Source organism: Mirounga leonina, unplaced genomic scaffold, assembly GCF_011800145.1.
Source record: "Mirounga leonina isolate KUSES-001 unplaced genomic scaffold, KU_Mleo_1.0 Mir_93, whole genome shotgun sequence".
In the NCBI taxonomy this organism is placed as follows: Eukaryota; Metazoa; Chordata; class Mammalia; order Carnivora; family Phocidae; genus Mirounga; species Mirounga leonina.
Window position 1 is genome coordinate 37,867,476 of NW_023270854.1, and position 24,581 is coordinate 37,892,056.

The 24,581-nt window shown below is 37.2% G+C and overlaps 1 protein-coding gene across 4 annotated transcripts in view; it reads left to right on the forward strand.

The window, feature by feature from the left end:
- The window catches only part of NOL4 (nucleolar protein 4), a 413,857-nt gene that overhangs the window by 275,911 nt on the left and 113,365 nt on the right, over positions 1-24,581 (forward strand). For 2 of the 4 annotated variants that reach the window (XM_034995876.1, XM_034995879.1), the window contains 2 exons: positions 23,375-23,554; positions 24,275-24,466. In XM_034995876.1, the coding sequence (XP_034851767.1) occupies positions 23,375-23,554; positions 24,275-24,466 (372 nt within the window). The remainder of the gene's footprint in view (positions 1-23,374; positions 23,555-24,274; positions 24,467-24,581) is intronic. The other 2 variants (XM_034995877.1, XM_034995878.1) reach the window with 1 other exon arrangement.

A 24,581-nucleotide genomic window follows, 5' to 3' on the forward strand; every position in this document is an offset into this window, starting at 1 on the left:
TGTCTTCTGCCTATTTTTTAACTAGATTTTGAGTGTTGAGTTTGATAAGTTCTTTATAGATTTTGGATACTAACCCTTGATCAGTTACAAATATTTTCTCCCATTCCAAAGGTTGCATTTTAGTTGTGTTGTTTTCTGTGCAGATTATTATCTTGATGAAGTCCCAATAGTTTATTTTTACTTTTGTTTCCCTTGCCTCAGGAGATGTATCTAGTCAGAAGTTGCTATGGCTGGTGTTAAAGAGGTTACTGCCCTGTGTTCTCTAGAATTTTGATGGTTTCCTATCTCACATTTAGGTCCATTTTGAATTTATTTTTGTGTATGGTATAAGAAAGTAGTCCAGTTTCATTCTTTTGCCTGTTTCCAGTTTCATTCTTTTGCCTGTTCCTGTCCAGTTTTCCCAGCACCATTTGTTGAAGGGACTTTCTTTTTTTCCATTGGATATTCTTTCCTGTGTTATTGATTAGTTGACTATATAGTTGTGGGCCCATTTCTGAGTTTTCTATTCTGTTTTGTTGATCTATGTGTTTATTTTTGTGCGAGTACCATACCGTCTTGATCACAACAGCTTTGTAATATAACTTGAAGTCCAGAATTGTGATGCTTCCAGCTTTGCTTTTCTTTTTCAAGATTGCTTTGGATATTCAGCATTTTTGTAGTTTCATATACATTTTGGGATTGTTTGTTCTAGCTCTGTGAAAAATGCTGGTGGGATTTTGATAGGGATGGCATTAAATGTGTAGACTGCTTTCGGTAGTATAGACATTTTAACAATATTTCTTTTTCCAGTCCATGAACATGGAATGTTTTTTCATTTCTTTGTGTCATCTTCAATTTCTTTCATAAGCATTCTATAGTTTTCAGAGCATTTTACCTCTTTGGTTAGGTTTATTCCGAGGTATCTTATGGTGGTTGGTGCAGTTGTAAATGGGATCGATTCCTTGATTTCTCTTTCTGCTGCTTCATTTTTGATGAATAGGAACACAATAGATTCTGTATATTGATTTTGTATCCTGCAACTTTACTGAATTTGTGTTATCAGTTCTAGCAATTTTTTGGTGGAATTTTTCAGGTTTCCTACATAGAGTGTGATGTCATCTGCAAATAGTGAATGTTTGACTTCCTCTTTGCTGATTTGGATGACTTTTATTTCTTTTTTGTTTTGTGATTGGTGATGCTAGGACTTCCAGTACTATGTTAAATAACAGTGGTGAGAGTGGATGTGCCTGTCTTGTTCCTGCCCAAAGAGGAAAAGTTCTCAGTTTTTCCCCATTGAGGATTATATTAGCTGTGAGGTTTTTTTGTAAATGGCCTTTATAATACTGAGGTATGTTCTCTTTATCCCTATTTTGTTGAGGGTTTTTATCAAGAATGGGTGCTGTATTTTATCAAATGCTTTTTTCTGCATCTATTGAGAGGATCATATGATTCTTATCCTTTCTTTTATTAACATGGTGTACCACATTGATTTGTGAATATTGAATCACCCTTGCAACCCGGGAATAAATCCCACTTGATCATGGTGAATGATTCTTTAAATGTGATGTTGGATTTGGTTTCCTAGTATTTTGTTGGGAATTTTTACATCCATGTTCATCATGGATATTGGCCCATAGTTCTCTTTTTTAGTGATGTCTTTGGTTTTGGAATCTGGGTAATTCTAGCCTTGTAGAATGAGTTTGCAAGTTTTCCTTCCATTTCTATTTTTTGGAATAGTTTGAGAAGAATAGGTACTAACTCTTCTTTAAATGTTTGGTATAATTTCCCTGTGAAACCATCTGGCTGGCCCTGGACTTTTGTTTACTGGGACTGTTTTGTTTTGTTTTGTTTTGCTTTTAATTAAGCAAATTTTATTTCCAAGCTCATCAAAGATTATTACAAACACAAAGTATCCTTTTAAAAGTGTCCCAAATTAGGGGTGCCTGGGTGGCTCAGTTAAGCATCTGATCTTGAATTTGGCTGGGTCATGATCTCAGGATCATGGGATCTATTCCGAGTTTGGCTCCATGCTGAGCATGGAGTCTGCTTAAGATTCTCTTTTTTCCCTCTCCCTCTGCTCCTCCCCACTCTGCTCTCACAAGTTCTCACTCGCTCTTAAATTTTTTTAAGTGTCTGAAATTAAATCAAAGGGACATCATCAAAGTAAAAGCACTTGCGACATTAAGAATTAATTTAGGTTGTAGTATTTCCACATTATTTGTTTTTAATCATTTGCAGTGTTTTGAAGATCACATTTACATTTTTTTTTAAAGATTTTATTTATTTATTTGAGACAGAGAGAATAAGAGACAGAGAGCATGAGAGGGAGGAGGGTCAGAGGGAGAAGCAGACTCCCTGCCGAGCAGGGAGCCCGATGCGGGACTTGATCCAGGGACTCCAGGATCATGACCTGAGCTGAAGGCAGTCGCTTAACCAACTGAGCCACCCAGGCGCCCCACATTTACATTTTTTTTAAGACATGAAATAGGGGTACCTGGGTGGCTCAGTCAGGCATCAGACTCTTGATTTCAGCTCAGGTCATGATCTCAGGGCTATGAGAGTGAGCCCTGCATCAGGCTCAGTGCTCAGCTCAGAATTTGCTTAAGATTCTTTCTCTCTCCCTCTTCCCATGCCCCTGCTTGCATGCATGTTCGCTCTCTAAAATAAATCAGTAAATCTTTTTATTTTTAAAGACATGAAGTAATGTAGTTTTTTGGTTTTTTTGTTCTTTTTTTTTTTTTAAGTACAACCACAACTATAAAGTAGAGGAACTTAAGAAGACAAAGACCAAATCTGCTTCATACACATGAATCTTTCCAAACAATTTTGCTGAGAAATAGCTCCCATGTTTTTAGTTACAAGTAAAACAATCTTCTCATGTAGAAAAATGTGGACATTCTTTGATTAATAAAGCCTATTCTTCCCCCAGTTTTATACTTGCTTATCTTCATTTAGAAACTAAATTCATGAGAAAAGAACAAGTTTTGTTATGCTATAAAAAACTTTGGAACAACAAATTACAAATATTCCATTTTTTAACAAGCAAAAATGTTTTCTTTCCCAGAGTGTAAACATCCAGTAAGAAACCCCAAATATTCCAGGTATAGAAACACCAGTAATTTGCTTACGAAAAAGGTGTATTGCGGGGGGCAACATTTTTGTTTGTCTTAAAGATAAAAGTACTTTACCAAGAGTCAGGCCATTATTATTTAAAGTATACTCCTTCACCCAGTTTTCTTATCTAAGTAGAAACTCATCAATTTCTATAGAATTTTGGCTATAGGAGCAGACCACAGGAAAGGTCTGAAATATCTAAAAGTCATTTGGTGGGTACCTGGGTGGCTCAGTTGGTTAAGTGTCTGCCTTAGGCTCAGGTCATGATCCCAGGGTCCTGAGATCGAGTCCCGCATCGGGCTCCCTGTTCAGCAGGGAGTCTGCTGCTCCCTTACCCCTCCCTCCTGCTTGTGATCTCTCTCTCTCTCAAATAAATAAATAAAATCTTTTTTAAAAAAATAATAGTCATTTGGCTGGAGAAAAGTGTTTTCTTGAGACTTGGAGGCAGTTATTCATCACTTTGTGCTTAAAAGCATTCCTCAGTGAACTTCTTCCCTACAGCCTTTAGGATAAAGCACAGCATCTGGGCTGCTGGGATACCTACCAGCAGGGCATCGCTGCAGGCATTCTGCATGCTATACTCTTGAAGCTGGGCAGCTGCCTGAAAGACCTTGATCTTCTCCATGTTGGCCTCCAACTTGAGCTGCTCCACCAGGTGCTGCATGGCATTCATCCTGGCCCCAGAAGACATGGCAGCAGCGGCACTGGGCTCTAGGGTTCAGGAGCTGGGCTGCAGGAGCCACAAGGCTGTTGGGAGATTTTTGATTAGTCCTTCAATTTCTTTGCTGGTTATGAGTCTGTTCAAGTTTTCTATTTCTTCCCATTTCAGTTTTGGTTTTTATATGCTTCTAGGAATTTATCTATTTCTTCCAGATTGCCCAATGTATTGGCATATAATTTTTCATAATATTCTCTTGTGATTTCTTGTATTTCTGTGGTGTTTGTTGTGATTTCTCCTCTTTTGACTGTGATTTTTATGTATTTGAGTCCTTTCTCTTATCTGTTTGATATGTCTGTGTTGGGATTTATCAATTTTATTAATTTTTTCAAAGAACCAGCTCCTGGTTTCATTGATCTGTTCTACTGGGTTTTTCTTGTTTGTTTCTATATAATTTATTTCTGCTCTAATCTTTATTATTTCCCTTATGCTGGCTTTCAGCTTCATTTTTTGTTCTTTTTCTAGCTCCTTTAGGTGTAAGATTAGGTTGTATATTTGAGATTTTTCTTGCTTCTTGAGGTAGACCTGTATTGCTATATGCTTCCCTCTTCTGACCACTTTTGCTGTATCCCAAAGGTTTGGGATGATGATGTTTCCATTTTCATTTGTTTCCATGTATTATTTATTTATTTTTTCTTTAATTTCTTGGTTGACCTACTCATTTTTCAGTAGGATGTTCTTTAATCTCCCTGTATTTGTGGTCTTTCCAAATTTTTTCTTGTGGTGGACTTCAAGTTTCATAGCACTGTGGTCAGAAAATATGTATGGTATGATCTCAATCTTTCTGGACTTGCTGAAGCCTGATTTGTGAACTGCATGTAATCTATTGTGGAAAATGTTCCATGTACACTTGAAAAGAATGCATATTATGCTATAGGATGAAATATTCTGAATATATATGTTAAGTTCATCTGGTCCAGTGTGTCATTCAAAGCCACGGTTTCCTGATTGATTTTCTGCTTAGATGATTGTCCATTGATGTAAGTGGGATATTAAAGTCCTACTATTAATGTATTATTATCAATGAGTTCCTTTATATTTGTTATTAATTGTTTTATATATTTGGATGCTCCCAAGTTAGGGACATAAATATTTATAATTGATAGATCTTCTTGTTGGATAGACCCCTCTATTATGATATAGTGCCTCTTCATCTCTTGTTACAGTCTTTGGTTTAAAATCTAGTTCACCTGCTATAAGTATTGCTGCTCCAGCTTTCTTTTGATGTCCATTTGCATGGTAAATGTTTCTCCATCCCCTCACTTTCAACCTTCAGGTGTCTTTTGATCTAGAATGAGTCTCTTGGAGGCAGCATTTAGATGGATCTTTTTGTTTTGTTTTAAATACATTCTGATACCCTATATATTTTTTATATTTAATTTTTATTGTTATGTTAATCACCATACATTACATCATTAGTTTTTGATGTAGTGTTTCATGATTCATTCTTTGTGCATAACACCCAGTGCTCCATGCAGAATGTGCCCTCTTTAATACCCATCACCAGGCTAACCCATCCTCCCACCCCCCTCCCCTCTAGAACCCTCAGTTTGTTTTTCAGAGTCCATCGTCTCTCATGGTTCGTCTCCCCCTCCGATTTCCCCCCTTCATTCTTCCCCTCTTGCTATCTACTTCTTTTTTTTTCTTAACATATATTGCATTATTTGTTTCAGAGGTACAGATCTGTGATTCAACAGTCTTGCACAATTCACAGCGCTCACCATAGCACATACCCTCCCCAGTGTCTATCACCCAGCCACCCCATCCCTCCCACCCACCCCCACTCCAGCAACCCTCAGTTTCCTGAGATTAAGAATTCCTCATATCAGTGAGGTCATATGATACATGTCCTTCTCTGATTGACTTATTGCTCTCAGCATAACACCCTCCAGTTCCATTCACATCATTGCAAATGGCAAGATCTAATTCCTTTTGATGGCTGCATAATATTCCAGTGTGTGTGTGTGTGTGTGTGTGTGTGTGTGTGTGTGTGTGTGTATACCACATCTTTATCCATTCATCTGTTGTTGGACATCTTGGCTCTTTCCACAGTTTGGCTATTGTGGACATTGCTGCTATAAACATCGGGGTGCACGTACCCCTTCGGATCCCTACATTTGTATCTTTGGGGTAAATACCCAGTAGTGAAATTGCTGGATCATATGGTAGCTCTATTTTCAACTTTTTGAGGAACTTCCATACTGTTTTCCAGAGTGGCTACACCAGCTTGCATTCCCACCAACAGTGTAGGAGGGTTCCCCTTTCTCCGCATCCCTGCCAACATCTGTCATTTCCTGACTTGTTAATTTTAGCCATTCTGACTGGTGTGAAATGGACCCTCAACTCTATGGTCAACTAATCTTTGACAAAGCAGGAAAGAATGTCCAATGGAAAAAAGTCTCTTCAACAAATGGTGTTGGGAAAAATGTGATACCCTATATCTTTTGATTGGAGCATTTAGTCAATTTACATTCAGAGTAATTATTGATATATATGTATTTAGTGCCATTTTATTACTTGTTTTGTGATTGTTTTTGGTGATTTTCTCTGTTCCTTTCTAGTCTTTATTGCTTTTGGTCTTTCTTACCCACTCCAAGAATTTCCTTTAATATTTCTTGCAGGGATAGTTTAGTGGTCATGAAATACTTTAGTTTTTGTTTGGGAAACTCTTTATATCTCTTTCTATTCTGATGATAGCCTTTCTGGATAGACTAGTATTGGCTGCATATTTTGCCCATTCAGCATGTTGTCAGTATATCATGCCACTGTATTCTGGCCTGCCAAATTTCTGTGGAGCGATCTGCTAACCTTATTTGTCTTCCCTTGTAAGTTAGGGACTTCTTTTGTCTTGCAGCTTTTAGGATTTTTTTTCTTTATCTCTGTGTCTTGCAAATTTAACTATATTATATCTTTGTGTTGGCCTGCTTTGTTGATTTTGATGGGAGTTCTCTGTACCTCCTGGATTTGGATGTCTGTTTCCTTCCCCAGATTAGGAAAGTTTTTAGCTATAATTTCCTCAAATAAACCTTTTGCCCCTTTTACCCTCTCTTCTTCTGAGACTCCTAAGATATGATGATACTATGCTTTATGGAGTCACTTAGTTCCCTAAGTCCACACTCATATTCCAAGATTTTTCTTTCCCTCTTTTGTGTACCCTTATTTCTTCCTCATAATTTTATCTTCTATATCCCTTATTCATTCCTCTGCTTCTACCATCCTTGTGATCATTATATCCAGTCAGTTTTGAATCTCGGTTATTGAATTTTTCATTTCGGCCTGGTTAGTTTTTAACTCTTTCATCTCTGTGGTAAGGGACTCACTCATGTTTTCTTTGCTCTTCTCAAGCCTAGCTAGTATCCTTATGATTGTTGCTTTAAATTCTGGATCAGGCATATTACTTATATATGTTTCGATTAGATCCCTGGCTGTGACCTTTTCTTGTTTTTTTCTTTTGGGATTAATTCCTCCATCTTGGCATTTTGTCTAGGTCTCTATTTTCTTCTCTGTGTTACAAAAGCCTGTTAGGTTTGCTGCTCCTGAAAGTAATGGTTTTATGAAGAAGCGGTCACATATTGTCCAGGGTCTGACAATTCAGGAAGGGGGCAGGGGAGGGAAATGGCACCAGCCAGCTCCTTAATCCCTGGAGAGGGGAGTTCACACTTGCTGCTATCAGGGAAGCTCTCCCAGAAGAGTGAACAATTTTCCCTCTGGTGTCCCAGACGTCCTTCAGATCACTGCCTTCACACTGTCTGTCCAGATTACTTGCCTGCCTGGAGCAGTGCAGTCACTTTGGTCTCTATCCCAGCCAGGCCTGCTGAGTTTTAAAACTCCAAACTTTAAGGACCTGGTGTGGTGAGACTATGCTGGTCTTCTGGAGGACAGTCTTACCACATCAGGACTGATTCAAGTTTGACCCAGAAGTGTACTCACATCAGAGTGCAGTATCATGGGTTTTGCAGTAAAGCCCAGTAAAGAGCCAGTGGTGTTCAGGTTAACCACCCTCAGCAGGTGTCTCTGCACCTATGCTGAGGGGTGGGGGAGGGAAATGGCACCTGCCACGTCCTTTTTCCCTGGAGAGGCAATGCCATCTCTTTCAGATGCTCTCCATGAAGGGGGAACCATCTCTCCCAGTGTGTCTTAGTGATCCTCAGATCATTGTGGTCCCCTCAGTGCTCTATACCAGCCATGCTCTGGACCTCTAAAATACAGTCTCTGAGCCCCACTGGTTGCAAAAACTCATGAAAGTCAGCCCCCTTGTTTTTCCAGTGTTTTCCTTGTGTAATTTCCTGTGTACTCTTCTCTCTCTCTCTCTCCAACCAGGGCCCTCTCCCCTCTACAGTACCAGTGATTGATCCATTTCTCCCCCAAACCATGTCTCTGCACCTCCTACCTTCCACAATGTGGCCTCTTCTCCTCCTCTTGTTGTGTAGTTTGTTCTGTCAGTCCTCAAATCGATTTCATGGGTATTCAGAATGATTTGATATTTATCTAGCTGTGTTTGAGGGATGAGCAAGCCTAGGGTGCTCCTACTACACCATCTTAGCTCCTCCCACCCGAGGAAGGTCGTTATTAACTCTCCCTTAAATGTTTGGTAGAATTCACCTATAAAGCCATCTTGGTTTTAAGTTTGTTGGGAGTTTCCTATTACTAGTAACACAAGTGAATCAGTAATCCATCTGTTTAGATTTTCTATTTCTTACTGATCCAGTCTAGGAAGATTGAAGTTTTTAGGAACTTATCTATTTCTTCTACATTGTATAATTTGTTGGCATATAATTTTTTGAAGTAGTTTTATGTAATCCTCTGTATTTCTGTGGTGTTGGTTGTAACTTCTCTTTCATTTGTGATTTTGAGTCTTCTCTTTTCTTAATAAGTCTGGTTAAAAGTTTGTGCATTTTATCTTTCCAAAGAACCATTGTTCATTTCTATTCTTTTAGTCTCTATTTCATTTAATTCTGCTTCATTCTCTCTTATTTTTTCATTCTCCTAAAAACTTTAGGTTTTGTTCTTTTTCCTTTAGGTGTAAGGTTAAATTGTTTGAGATTTTTGTTATTGTTGTTTCTTGAAGTGGGTTTTAAGAAACAAAACTTCTTAGAACTGTTTTTGCTGCATCCCAAAGATTTTGTTGTGTGGTTTGCATTTGCTTTTGTCTCAAGATATTTCTTTTAAAGATTTTATTTATTTATTTGACAGAGAGAGACACAGCAAGAGAAGGAACAAAAGCAGGGGGAGTGGGGGAGGGAGAAGCAGGCTTCCTGCTGAGCAGGGAGCCGGGTGTAGGGCTCGATCCCTGGACGCTGGGATCATGACCTGAGCCAAAGGCAGAAGCTTAATAACTGAGCGACCCAGGCACCCCCAAATTTTTTTTGATATTTATTCTTTGATTTCTCCATCGACTTATTGGTTATTTAGTAGCATTTATTTAGCCTCCATGTATTTTTGTTTTTTCCATCTTTTTTTCCTTGTGATTGATTTCTAGTTTCATGCCATTTGGGTAAAAATGATGCTTGATTTGATTTCAGTCTTTTAAAATTTATTAAGACTCGTTTTGTGGCCTAACGTGATCTATCCTGGAGAATGTTTCATGTGCAGTTGAGATGAATGTATGTTCTGTCCATTTTGATAGAAAGTTCTGTAATCTCTTAAGTCCATCGTCTAATGTGTCATTCAAAATAACTCTTGCCTTATTGATTTTCTGTCTGGATGATATATCCATTGATGTAAGTGGGATGTTAAAATCCCTACTATTTTTGTATTACTGTGAGTTTCTCCCTTTATATCTCTAATATTTGCTTTATATATTTAGGTGCTCCTACATGGGTGCACAGACACTTAAAAGGTTATGTCCTCCTTTTGGATTGATCCCTTTGTGATTATGTAATGCCCTTCTTTGCCTCTTATTGCAATCTTTGTTTTAAAGTCTATTTGGTCTAACATAAGTATTACTACCTGACCTCTTTTTTTTTTTTTTTTTTTGTCTATTCAGTCACCCTATGTTTTTGATTGAAACATTTAGTCCATTTACATTTAAAGTAATTGTTAATAGGTATGTACTTATTGTCATTTTCTTAGTTTTTGTAATTCTTCTCTGTTCCTTTCTCCTTCTCTTGTTTTCTTCCCCTGTGATTTGATAACTCTCTTTAGTCTTATGCTTAGATTCCTTTATTTTTTTTGTGTGTCTATTACAGGTTTTTGGTTTGTGGTTACCGTTAGGTTCATATATAAAAACATATGTATATAGCAATAGGTTCATATATAACAGTGTATGTATATAGTAGTCTATATTATGTCAATGGTCATTTAAGTTCAAATACGTTCTCTATATACTACATTCTTACTCTGTCCCCTTCCTACATTCTATATATATGATGTCATATTTATTTTGTGTATCCCTTAACTAATTTTTGTAGATATAATTGATTTTACTACCTTTGTCTTTTAACCTTTATACTAGCTTTATATGTGATTAATCTACTACCTTTACTATATGTCTGCTTTTACCAGTGAAATATTTTCCTTTCATTTTTTTTTTTTTTTTTTTTTTACTTGTACTTATGGCCTTTTCCACTGAAAGAAGTCTCTTTAACCTTTCTTTTAAGGCTTGGTGGTGATGAACTGCATTAATAATGTCTTTTTCCCCCCAGTCTGGGAAACTCGTTATCCCCCTTTCAATTCTTAATGATAGCTGCTAGGTAGAGTATTCTTGATTTTATTTTTTGTTTGTTTGTTTTTTGTTGTTTTGTTTGTTTGTTTTGTTTTGTTCCTTTAGCACTTTGAGTTTATCCTGCCATTCCTGTCTAGCCTATAAAGTTTCTGCTGAAAAATCAGCTGTAATAGTCTTATAAGGTTTCTCTTGTTATGTAACTATGTGCTTTTCTCTTACTGCTTTTAAGATTCTCTATTTTTAGTTTTTGACATTTTAATTATTATGTGTCTTGGTGTGGGCCACTTTGTGTTCATCTTTTTTGGGGCTCTCCATGCTTCCTGAACCAGGACATCTGTTTCCTTTCCCAGGTTAGGGAAGTTTTCAGCTATTATTTCTTCATGTAGGTTTTCTGCTCCATTCTCTCTTCTCTTTCTGCAACCCCTATAATGTGAATGTTAATATGCTTGATATTGTCCCAGAGGCCCCTTAACCTGTCCTCATTTTTAATTTTTTTTTTTTTTGGATGATTTCTACTACCCTATCTTCCATATTGATGGTCCATTCTTCTGCTTCCTCTAATCTGCTGTTGACTTCCTCTAGTGTATTTTTCATTTTATTTGTTGTAATCTTCAGCTCTGATTGGTTCTTTCATTTCCTATCTTTTTGCTGATGTTTTCATTGAGTTCATCCATTTTTAAGTCTGGTGAGCATCGTTATGACCATTACTTTAAAATCATTATGAGTCAGACTGCTTATCTCCATTTTAGTTATTTTTTCTAAGATTTTGTCTTGGTTTTGTTTGTTCAGAACATGTGTTCTGTCTCCTAATTTTGTCTGACTTTCTGTGTTTGTTTTTATGTATTAAGTAGGTCATCTATATCAATAGCTCCTGGTCTTAAAAGTAGTAGACTTATGTAGAAGGTATCTTATGGGGCCCATAATGCAATATCGTCTGGTCACCAGAACCAGGTGCTCCAGGGGTGTCCTTTATATGAGCTGTGTGCACCCTCCTGTTATGGCTATGCTGATGAGAAGGGCTCACTTCCAGTGTAGCTGGTTGCAATGACCAGCTGTAAGTACTGTGGGGACACTGCTGGGCAGGGCTGGCCCCAGTATGGCTGGCTGAGAAGCCCAGCTATAGATGATGTGGGCAGGCTGATGGATGCAGTTAGCCCCTAGTGCAGCTTGGTGAGAAACCAAGCCACAACTGTTGTGGGTGTGCTGGTGGTCAGGACTGCCTCTTCCCCACTCCCCCATCACTGGGGTAGGAGTTACTTTGGAGGTGTTTCAGTCCTGGCCAGGACTACCTGTTGGATGTGGCATGACAGTAGTGACTCTGGGAGGACTCTGGTCCCCACTGAAGCTGCCTGCCAGGTATGGTGGGTGAGAGGCTCCTTTGGAGGGGTACTTGCCAGCTGGGCATGTTGGGTGGGGCAGTTTCAAAGAATATAAGCCAAGTAGATGGAGAGTGTCAAAACTACCTTCTACTAGCATCTGCCAGTTAGGCTAAAAGAGGCAAGAAAAATGGTATCTGCCAGTACTTTCATTCTGGAGAAAGTTCCTAAAGTTCCCTACCTTCCCAATGCATGCCTAAAGTTAGTCAATAAATCGTCATGTACAATCCAGTCACTTTTCAAACTGCTGCCACTGTGCTGTGTCTAGGAATGAGTGAGATAGCATGCTTACCCTTTACAAGCAGAGTAGTGGAGTCTTCATTTCTTATAGTCATCCAGTTCTCCTGGAGTTAAGCACCCCTGATTTTTAAAGCTTCCAGAGTTAAGCCCCACTGTTCTTCAAAGCCAGACTTTCTGGGGTTTTGTTATCCTGGTGCAGATCCCCCCATGCTAGGGATGACCAATATAGGGATTAATACCCTGACTCCTCCAGGGGGACCTCTTATCTGTGATAGTCCTCCTTGCCAGGCTGACCTCAGGTGATACTAGTGCATGCCAATTGAGAGAACCACTGTGCTAGCCAACATACATCTTGAAGAACAGGCTTGAAAAACTTGTATTATTTTGAAGTACCAAAGAAGTAGCTTTAGTTTTAAAATTATTAAGTGAGAGATTACCTTTCAGAGGTTATGATGAAAAGGAATGATATTGAAATAGCTAAAATTTCATGAGAATTTTCAAAGTAATTGTTAAATTTGGTTCATTATTGGACAATGTCAAGATGAAATGTCAACTGTGACTTATTTATCCAAAAACTGTTTAAGATTAATCTCAATCATTGGAAAACATTTACACAATGGTAAATCAATAAACCAAATAACAAATACCAATCCATGGTTATATAAATGGATAATTGCAGATTTGCATGCAATTGTAAGTAATAATACAGAGATGTCTTGTGAAATATGACATTTCAGCTACTGGGTGGGAAAATCTTTTTGACAAAACAAGTGAGAAATTACAAATGCCTAATTTGAAATATATGAATACTATATCATTTTGTTTTCTTTATATTTAATAAATGATTGAAAGAAAACTCAGATAAAATATTAATGGAATATGAAAAGCAATAAAAGAGAAGGGACATCAATAGACATTCTGACACTGAGAAGTAACGGACTTGTAATAAAAATTTTCAGATCTTACTAAAGGCAGTATTTAGGAGTAAGAAAAATACAATTAATGATGAGGAATGAATTATAATAACACAATGGGAGAAGATTTAAATTTCATATTGAATTTGACAGAATATACCAATATTAAGAAAACATAATCTCATAAAATGCCACTTTAATGAAGACAATCATTCACTTCACAGGAAAACTTGAAATGCCCTAAAAATTCATAGGTTAGACATGAAAAGAACTTGATTAAGGGTTTCCTCAACAGAAAACAATGTAACAATTATGTGATATTGGCAATAATTAATTTGAAGAGCAAAGGAAAGTTTCTAAACTATCAACGGTAAAAGGCACATTTCCATCAGACAGGCTAAAGACTGAATCACTTTTCTATTCTCAATAGATGATAATACAAAATCATTGTCATATGAAGAAGCAATCAAAGAGCATGCCAAGAAATATGAAAAGAAAACAGTATTATAGAGATGTGCCAGGGAGTTACTTAATTTTTAAAATATTATTTTCCTATATTTTGTGATTGTAGCATTTATAAGCTTTCAGCATCTCATAATTTGTGATTTTACTCTTATTAAATCTCTTTTGTATCTAATTTTTCAAATAAGTGAGGCCCATCTCCAAATTTTATAACTTTAAGGACTTAAGAAACTTGGATCAGATCTATCGTATGAGCCTAGAATGCAGCTCTAAGCATGGATTAATGATTCTGTAATTGTTGAATAAATTACTGTTATGTAAAATATCTGAAATGGAGGAAACTCACCAAATGAATCATAAATCTTATAAATTTTAAAATTTATTTTGGAATTTTAATATGTATTGAAAAATAGAGAAAATAATACACAGAACTATTATCTATCAGCCAAATTCAACAGTAATTAAGACTTTCCACACTTTTTCACATTTTTCCTTTTTTCTGTAGTATTTTAAAGCAAATCCCAGATACCCATGTCATTTCATCTCTTACACCTCAATTTGTATTTCTAACAAATGTGAGCATTTTCTTACATAAATATTTACTTAACCAAATGTTAGGTCTTACATTTAGCAAAATTAATAAGAATTCTATGTTATCATGTAATACCCCCATCTATAGTCAAATATTCCCAAATTTTTTTCAAAATTGACATTTTGTATTGAGTTTATTTGAATCTGATACAAGCAAGGTCAACACATTTAATTTTATTATAGGCACAACCTCAGACACATTATGGGTTCAGTTTTGGAAAACCACAATAAAGTGAAAATCACAATAAAGTGAATATCACAATAAAACTAATCAAAAGAATTTTTTGGTTTCCCAGTGTATATAAAAGTTATGTTTACAATATACTATAGTCTATTAAGTGTGCAATAGCATTATGTCTAAAAAACTGTACATATTTTAATGAAAGAACACTTCATTGCTAAAAGATGCTAACCATCATCTGAGCTTTTAGTGAGTCATAATTTTTTTGTTGGTAAATGGTCTTGCCTTAATGTTGGTAGCTGCTGATTGATCACGGTGCTGGATACTGAAGGTTGGGGTGTCTGTAGCAATTTCTTAAAATAAGACAACAGTGAAGTTTACCAATTGGACTCTTCCTTTTACAAACAATTTATCTCACATGCAGTGCTGTTTGATAGCATTTGACCCAGAGAACTTCTTTCAAAATTGGAGTCCATCCTCAAACCCATCAGTGCTTTATCAACTGGGTTTTTTGTTTTTTTTTTTAACAATCTAAATCCTTTGTTGTCATGTCAACAGTCTTCACAGTGTCTTCACTAGGAGTAGATTCCATCTCAAGAAACTACTGTCTTTGCTCATCCATAAGAAGCAACTCTTCATCCATTCAAGTTTTATCATGAGATTACAGCAATTCAGTCTTGTCTTCAGTTTCCACTTCTAATTCTAGTTCTCTAGTTATTTCTACCACATCTGCAGTTATTTCCTCCACTGAAGTCTTGAATCTCTCAAAGTCCTTTATGAGGACTGGAATGAACATTTTTTTTTCTTTTTATAGATTTTATTTATTTATTTATTTGAGAGAGAGAGCGAGAGCAGGGTGGGAGGGTGGGCAGAAGCAGAGGGAGAGGTAATCTCAAGCAGACTCTGCAATGAGCATGGAGCCCAATGTGGGGCTTGATCTCCTGACCCTGAGATCATGACCTGAGCTGAAATCAAGAGTTGGATGCTTAACTGACTGAGTCATTCAGGCACCCTGGAATCAACTTCTTATAAAATCCTGTTAATGTTGATATTTTAACCTTTTCCTATGAATCACAAATGTTCTGAATGGCATCTAGAATGGTGAATTCTTTCCAGAAGGTTTTCAATTTATTTTGCTCAGATCCATCGTAAGAATTGCTGTATATGGAAATTTAACTTTATGAGATGTATTTCTTAAATAAGACTTGAAATTCAAAATGACTTCTTGATCTGTGGGCTCCAGGATGGATGTTGTGTTAGCAGGCATAAAACCATTGATTTTATTGTACATCTCCACGAGAGATGAAGTGACTAGGTGCATTGTCAATGAATAGTAACGTTTTGAAAGGAATCTTTTGTTTTTTCTAAGTCTCAACATTGGGCTCAAAATGTTCAGTCAACCATGATGTAAACAAATGTGCTGTCATCAAGGTTTTGTTTTTCCATTTATAAAGCAAAGGTAGAATGGATTTGGCATAATTCTTAAGGACCCTAGGATTTTCTTAATGGTCAGTAGGCATTAGCTTCAACTTAGTCACCAGCTGCATTAACTCCTAACAAGAGAGTCAGTCTGTCCTTTGAAGTTTTGAAGCCAGGCATTGACTTCTCTCTAGCTATGAAAATCCTAGATAGCATCTTCTTCTAATATAAGGCTGTTACTTGTTATATTTAAAATTTGTTATTTAGTGTAGCCCCCTTTATTATCTTAGCTAGATCATCTGGATAATTTGCTGCAGCTTCTACATCAGCACTTGCTGCTTCACCTTGCACTTTGATGTTAGGGAGACAGCTTCTTTCCTTAAACCTCATAAACCACTCTCTGCTAGCGTCAATGCCATTGGAATTTTCATGTGTCTAAATAAATTTTATTTAGAGTTAGGGCCTTGCTCTGGATTAGTCTTTGGCTTAAGAGAAAGTTGTGGCTGGTTTGATCTTCTCTAAAGACTACTAAAACTATCTCCATATCAGCAATATGATTGTTTCACTCTCTTATTATTCATGTGTTCCCTGGAATAGCACTTTTAATTTCCTTCAAGAACTTTTCCTTTGCATTCACAATTTGATGGCACAAGAGGCCTCACTTTTGGCCTGTCTCCATTTTTTATATGCTTTCCTCACTAAGCTTAATCATTTCTAGCTTTTGATTTAAAGTGAGAGACATGTGACTCACTTGACATTTAGAGGCCATTAGAAGTTTATTAATTGCCCTGATTTAAATTTTGTTGTTATCTTAGGTAATAGGAAGGCCTGAGGAGAGGGACAGAGATGGAGGAACAGCTGTTCAGTGGAGCAGTCAAAACACAAACACTTTCTCAAGTTCACTGTCTTTTATGGGCATGGTTTGCAATGCCCCAAAACAATTACAATAGTAACATCAGAGATCACTGATCGCAAGTCACCATAACAATTATAATAAGAAAAAAGTTGAAATAGTGTAAGCATTACCAAGTGTGACACAGAGACACAAAGTGAGCTTAATGCTGTTGGAAAAATGGTGCTGATAGAGTTGCTTGACACAAGGTTGCCAAAACCTTCGATTTGAACTGCCCTCCCCCCCCAAAAACCAACCCCACAATATCTGTAATATTCCATAAAAAAAGGTATGTCTGTACACCTCTTTTTTTTTTTTTTAAGATTTTATTTATTTATTTGAGAGGGAGAGAATGAGAGCAAGAGAGGGAAGAGGGCAGAGGGAGAAGCAGACCCCCTGCCGAGCAGGGAGCCCGATGTGGGACTCGATCCCGGGACTCCAGGATCATGACCTGAGCCGAAGGTAGTCGCTTAACCAACTGAGCCACCCAGGCGCCCGTCTGTACACCTCTTAAATCTCTTCTAATGTGTCACTTGTTTTTCTGGTGTCACTTACTGAAGAACCAAAGTCAGTTGTCCTATATAATGTCTCATATTTTGGGTTTGTCTCTTTGCTTTCTCTGGTGTCATTTAACTTGTTATTCTCTCTGCCTTATTTCTTGTAAATGGAAGTTAACTCTGGGCTGGTATTTTTCAAATTTGAGAGAGCATTAGAATACCCTGGAGGGCATGTGAAAACGTAGATTGCTGGGTCTAGCCCCAAGGTGTCTGACTCAGGTGGTCTTGGATGTGATCCAATAGTTTGTATTTATAATAAGTTCCCAGGAGATGCAGTTACTGCTGACATAGCAAGCACTCTTTGAAAACCAATGCTTCTAGACTGCTCATATTTTTAATGATTCTAAGATTGCCCAATATATTCAGTAATCAATAATATATTTTTAAAAGCTGACTGAATTCAGTAAAGTTACAAAATACCAAATCAATATACGGAAATCTGTTGTGCTTCAACTATACTTCAATTAAAAAATTATTTCTATACATTAATAATAACTATCAGAGAAATGAAGAAAACTATCTCATTAAAAACTACCTAGGAATGAGCTTAACCAAGGAGGTGAAAGACCTATACACTGAAAAGTGTAAGACATTGATGAAAGAAATTAAAACTGATACAAACAAATGGAAAGATATTCCATGTTGATTGATTAGAAGAAATAATATTACTATCCCAAGTAATCTAGAGATTCAATGCAGTCTTATCAAATAAATAAAATTTATTTAGACACATGAAAATTTCAATGGCATTTTTCATAGAAGTAGGACAAATAATCCTAAAATTTGTATGGGCCCACAAAAAACCCTAAATAGCCAATGCAATCTTGACAAAGAAAAACAAAGCTGGAAGCATCATGCTCCCTGATTTCAGTATGTATTACAAAACTATATTAATTAAAACTATATAGTGTTGGCATAAAAACAGACACATAAGTCAGTGGAACACAACAGAAAGACCAGAAATAAACCCATACCTATATGGTCAACTAATTTATGACAAAGCCAAGAATAGACCATGGGGAATGACAGTGTCTTCAATAAACAATGTTAGGAAAATTGGACAGCTGCATGCAAAAGAATAAAACTAAGCTACTACCTAACACCAAGTACCTAAATGAACTTAAAATGTTTTAAAGACTTGAAGTAAGACATGAAACCCCAAAAGAAAATATAGGCGGTAATTTCCTCGATGTCTGTGTTGGTGATGATTTTTGGATTTGACATCAAAAGCGAAAGCAACAAAAGCAAAAGTAAACAAATGGAACTACCTCAAACTAAAAAGCTTTTGCACAGTGAAGGAAACCAATGAACAGGAGAACATAACTTGCAAATGTTATATTCAATAAGAGGTTATGATCCAAAATATATAAGAACTCCTACAATATCAAATCATTATTATATACCTGAAACTAATATAATGTTGTTTGTCAATTATAACTCAATTAAAAAAGAAGTAACTGGCAAATAAATGTTTAAATTGCAATTTAAAAATTAAATTAAATTATCTTCTGTACAACTCTAACGTGTAAGCAATCACTTATTCAGAAAACATTTATTACCTTATTCCCACTATGTGCTTGACATTGTGCAAGCTTTTAAGGGTGGAAAAGGCATAGTCTCTGAGTGACCCCAACATCAAGTAACTCTTAGACTGTGTGGAAGATGGACATATAAGCTAACTTGTATAGTATTTCATGATCAGTGCTGCGACAGGGCTACATACAGGCTATTATGAAAGCATGGATGCCTGCCACTCAATTCATGAGAGTCTTACCTTATTTAGGGCATGATAAAGAAATGACAGGTTTGTTTTTATTTCCCTTGGCTGTATATATCACAAATTGCCCCTCTAGCCTCAGCTGGTTCTCCTATCAAGCACTATGGATGGTCTTGCTCTCTCAGCCATTCTATGCTCTGACCACAGAGTAAGCAAACAGATTAAGCTTTCTTTCTAGGGTGCGGAAGTGAGGTTTCCTAGGTCCAGAGCTGGCAGTTCTATTAGGGTGGTAAAAACGTGAGAAAATAGAAGTGCAAATGTATTTTTCAAGAAGTCTTTGCTAAGGAGAGCCACAGGTTATCTCAAGAGGAAAAAATGGAATATGTAATCAAGGCGAAGATATACCTTTGGCCCCATGAACTAACACGTGTGTTATGAGAATAAGCAAGTTTGCATCTTCTATAGGGCCTAAGTGGTGATTCCTTAACATTTGGTTTTTTTAAGATTTGATTTGGGGGCACCTGGGTGGCTCAGTCAGTTAAGCATCTGCCTTCAGCTCAGGTCACGATCTCAGGGTCCTGGGATGCAACCACGCATCAGACTCTTTGCTTGTTAGGGAGCCTGCTTCTCCCTCTACCTCTGCCTCTCCCCCTGTTTGTGCACTCTCTCACTGTCAAATAAATAAATAAAATCTTTAAGAAAAAGATTTAATTTGGATTTTTTCAATTTATATCTGGAATATGAAAATAACTGCTCCTGAAATTAAGGCTTCTTAGAGTATGGTCATCCAAAGTTCTTAATAAAGTAAAGTAGGTTTATGGTGTAGAGACTGCAATATTTTATGTGGGATGTTAAAAGACTATAGTAATTTTTATGACTTGATTCTAGATTATCATCCCAATACCCATATTCCCCATTTTCTAAAAAAAGGGCTTTATTTTTTAGAGCAGTTTTAAGTTCACAACAAAATTGAGAAGATGCAGAGATTTCCATACACCCCCGGGCCCTATGCGTGTATAGCGTCCCTCATTATCAACATCACTTACCAGAGTGGTACGTTTGTTATAACTGATGAACCCACATTGACAAACTATAAACATCCAAAGTCCATGGTTTATATTAGGAGTTATGGTGTTGTACATTCTATGGGTTTGTACAAATATATAGTGACATGTATGTACAATTATAGTATCATATAGAGTATTCTCAGGGCCCTAGAAATCCTCTGTGCTCCACTTATTCCTCCCCTACCCCCCACAACCCCTGGCAACCAATGATCTTTTAACTGTTGATGGTTCTGCTTTTTCCAAAGTGTTTTGTAGCTCAAATCATACAACATGTAGTCTTTTCAGATTGGATTCTTTCACTTAGTGACAGGCATTTGGTGTTCCTTCACGTCTCAATTAGCTCATCTCTTTTTAGTATTGAATAATATTCCCTGATCTGGATGTACCACAGTTTATGCATCCATTCACATACTGAAGCACATCTTGATTGCATTTGTTTTAGCAATTCTGAATAAAGCTGCTATAAACATCCCTGTGCAGTTTTTTTGTGTAGACATAAGTTTTTAACTCCTAGGATAAATACCAAGGAGCATGACTGTTGGTTCATATGGTAAGAGTATGTTTAGTTTTGTAAGGAAATGCCAAACTGTCTTCCAAAGTGGTTGTACCATTTTGCATTCCCATCAGCAGTGAGTGAGTTCCTGTTGTTCCACATCCTCACCAGCATTTGATGTTGATGTTGATGTTCGAGATTTTGGCCATTCTAATAGGGTGTATAGTCGTATCTCATTGTTGTTTTAATTTGCATTTCCCTGATGACATATGATGTGGAGCTTCTTTGAAAAGTCTATTTGCCATCTGTTTATCTCTTTTGGTGAGTTATCTCTTAAGGTTTGGGGCCCATATTTTAATCAGGTTGTTTGCTTTCTTATTTAGTTTGTAGTGTTCTTTTGTGTATTTTGGCTAACAGTCCTTTATCAGAGGTGCCTTTTGTAAATATTTTCTCCTAATCTGTGACTTGGCTTCATCCCCCATTTTTTTTTTAAAGACTTATTTATTTATTAGAGAGCAAGAATGAGAGAGAGTACATGAGAGGGGGAGGGTTAGAGGGAGAAGCAGGCTCCTCGCTGAGCTGGGAGCCCGATGCGGGACTCGATCCAGGGACTCCAGGATCATGACCTGAGCCGAAGGCAGTCGCTTAACCAACTGAGCCACCCAGGCGCCCCTTCATCCCCCATTTTTTAAGACCAAATCATTTTGTAGAAAATGGGACACTGCTGACAGTCTTAAGTGCTATTTCTGTAGAGAACATTTCTTTAGTAGAGGTCATGTGTTGATTCCTATCTCAGTCTAGCTTGAAAGAAAATGCAAATTAACATGAGAAGTAGAGAACAATGATAGTGTTTAATTCTGTGTCAAATGTCATAGTATATTAAGACTTCACAGTTTAGGGGCGCCTGGGTGGCTCAGTCGTTAAGCGTCTGCCTTCGGCTCAGGTCATGATCCCAGGGTCCTGGGATCGAGCCCCGCATTGGGCTCCCTGCTCGGCAGGAAGCCTGTTTCTCCCTCTCCTGCTCCCCCTGCTTGTGTTCCCTCTCTCGCTGTGTCTCTCTCTGTCAAATAAATAAATAAAATCTTTATTAAAAAAAAAAAAAGACTTCACAGTTTAGAGAAACATTGAAGGAGATTGAGAAAGAAGAGGGAATCTTGGTGGAAATTGAATTTACTTGGATTGGCCTTGAAAGCCAGTTAATAGTATCTTTAACAGTGAAAGAGGCAGGAAATGATACTGCAGCTGAGAAACTGGATTCAGAGTCATACAAATTTCAGTTTATATTACAGAAGGAAAAATTGATTATGTTTTGGATTTAGATTCTCAATATTCTCAGATCTGTAAGACTGGGGTCTTCTTTATCTAGAGGGAGTAGAGGTGTAAAACAATGTCATTCCAAATGGTTCTGTTTATAGCAGACGGCTAGGTTGTGTATTTCACGTGGCATGTGGAAAGAATATATTAGCCCAGCATATTTGCATTCAGTGTATTGTAACATTTTTAAAAATGTTGCACATTGGCATTAAAAATATATATATGATATATTTTTCAAACCTACGGAATATTTGCCTTACATTTTTTAAGGTAAATCTACCTTCCTAATAATTTGAAATACTATAATATTACAGTAATATAAAATATGTTGCTTTTTAAATTTTAACTTTATTTTTTATATCTATTCTACTTTTATTATTCTTCCTCTGATTATGCAGTAATAATATATTATCGTGATCCTTACAACACACTACACATATGTTATCGCACATAGGCATTTTTGAACACTGCTGATTTAAAATTTCCCGTTGTGAGGTTCTTTCAAAAGCATTTTACTTCTTTGATTTGAGGATGCTGCTGCTGTTTAGAGATATTATCCATTTCACTGAGGTCACCTATGTATCTAAGTTCTCATATGTGAAATTTGGGTTGTTAATCTGGCCTTACCATGATTGATTTCTGTACCACTCCAGACACAGTCTACTGTTATTTAAGATTTAAGCAAAGAGAAAATGAAGGGGGATGGGGTGTAGAAGAGGTAGAGTATCACACAACTGACAGGTTAATTTCAGGCACAGTTGAATCTATAATCTCAGATGATGTTATTAGGAGTCTATTCTGCTTAGCCTTGCTGGATTCAACTTGATTTCAGTTACCCGGAGGTAAAGTTGGGGCACAGCTGGAATAGAGAAGGTTGCTGTCCAGGGATTGGCACTCTCACCTAGGGGAGCAGAGGCTGTTTCTGAAAGGCAAAGGTGCCGTATGGACAAAGAAGTAGGAGATACCACTGCAGGACCCATGGTTAGTCTTGAACACAGTTATCGAAGTTTGTGAGAACTGTGTCGGCTGGCATTCATCTTCCATTAAGCATTAGGAAGCATTAAGCTTAACATGATTCAGAGGAAACCTGGTTCCTTTTTTCTAGACCAAAATTCAGTGCCATCCTAAGACTCACAGACAATTTAAAAACTGATTTTCAAGACTTTGTCTTATAATTAGCACCCCTAGCATCAATATTTTGTGTAGTCCTTGTTGGGCAAATCAATTAAATATATCCTCCCCTCGGTTTCCTTATCTGTTTAAAAAAATACTGATACGATTAGATTGACTAACCTCTGAGGTCATTTCTGTTTCTAAGAATATGTGACTCAATGATTCTCTCGCAAAGGTGATTACAGGTTGATTTTTCTTTCTTTTTTTTTTAAGTATGTATATTGAGTGGAAACTATCTTTGCTCTCAAAAAGCTAAATCCAGTAGAACTTTCTGCAGTGATAGAAATGTTCCATGCAGCTATTGAGCACTTGTAATATAACTGGTGTGACTGAGGAGATGAATTTTTCATCTGAACTTCATTAATTTTGCTTCAAATTAAAATAGCCACAACTCTGGGATTAACTTCTTTCAGCAAGATTTTTGAGAAACCATTGAAATTAAAAACAGAATTCATATGCTCTGCGATGAATTTAAAAACAGCAATTTGCCCCTTTCTTTTCAGTCTCCTGCACATAGCTACTCAAGCTACGACTCTGGCAAAAATGAGAGTGTAGACCGAGGTGCCGAGGACCTGTCTCTAAACAGGGGAGATGAGGATGAAGATGACCACGATGACCACGACGATTCTGAAAAAGTGAACGAGACAGATGGCGTTGAGGCCGAGCGGCTGAAAGCTTTTAATGTGAGTCCGGCCACCCTCCCTGTGTGGCTTACTTTTTACCACTTCACTTTCATGTTGTTGCTTGCTGGTAAATGTGGATCTTCTAGAGACATGTCTGTTTAATTTACAGAAGGATTTAAAAAGTACATGAAACACTCTTTGCCAACCAGACACCAGAATTGCTGTGTTTTGTTTAGAATTTTAAAGCCAAATGAGAGCTGAAAACTGGATTTGTGTTGTGTGAGTATGCATGTTTACCTAGTGGACGAGGGGGCCTCCGCTTCTTCCTCGGAAGAGTATGCCTGTCTTCAGTTATTTCTCTTGCCTTCCTGGCTTACCTAATTATGCATGACAAAAGAGTCCATTGTTTTCAGAGATTAGTGCACTGTGCAGCATAACAATGTAGCAGTCGCATTTATCATTAGTGGAGAATTTGATGGGGTGCTTAATTGTCACAGTCTACTGTTATTTCCTGATTTTTTTTCCTACACGATAGTCTATACTTTTCTGTCTGTCTGTCTGTCTGTCTGCCTCTCTCTCTTTTTTCTCTCTATTTTTTTATCCAGCCATTTAGAAAGCCTTTAAAGGGTGTTTGCTTAAAGTTTCTGGCTTTCCATTGCAAAGTTCTTCAGTGCATAAAGCAGAAAAGAGTATTTTCCTATCGGTAATCAAGACAGGAAGCTAGGAACAGCAGAGAGCAGTCCTCCAAACCCTTCTCCTCTGTCTCCCTCTTGCCAACAGATGTTTGTCAGGCTGTTTGTAGATGAAAACTTGGACCGAATGGTCCCAATCTCTAAGCAGCCCAAAGAAAAGATCCAGGCTATCATTGACTCATGCAGGCGACAATTCCCTGAGTATCAAGAGCGTGCCAGAAAACGTATACGTACTTACCTCAAGTCCTGCAGGCGGATGAAAAGAAGTGGTTTTGAGATGGTGAGTTTTGAATTAAAACACAGCCCTAGATTTCATCAAAATCCCACATGTAAACCATGACACTATTTTTTTTTTCATCTTAGTGTCTTTTTTATTTTTTCCATAATGTCAGGTC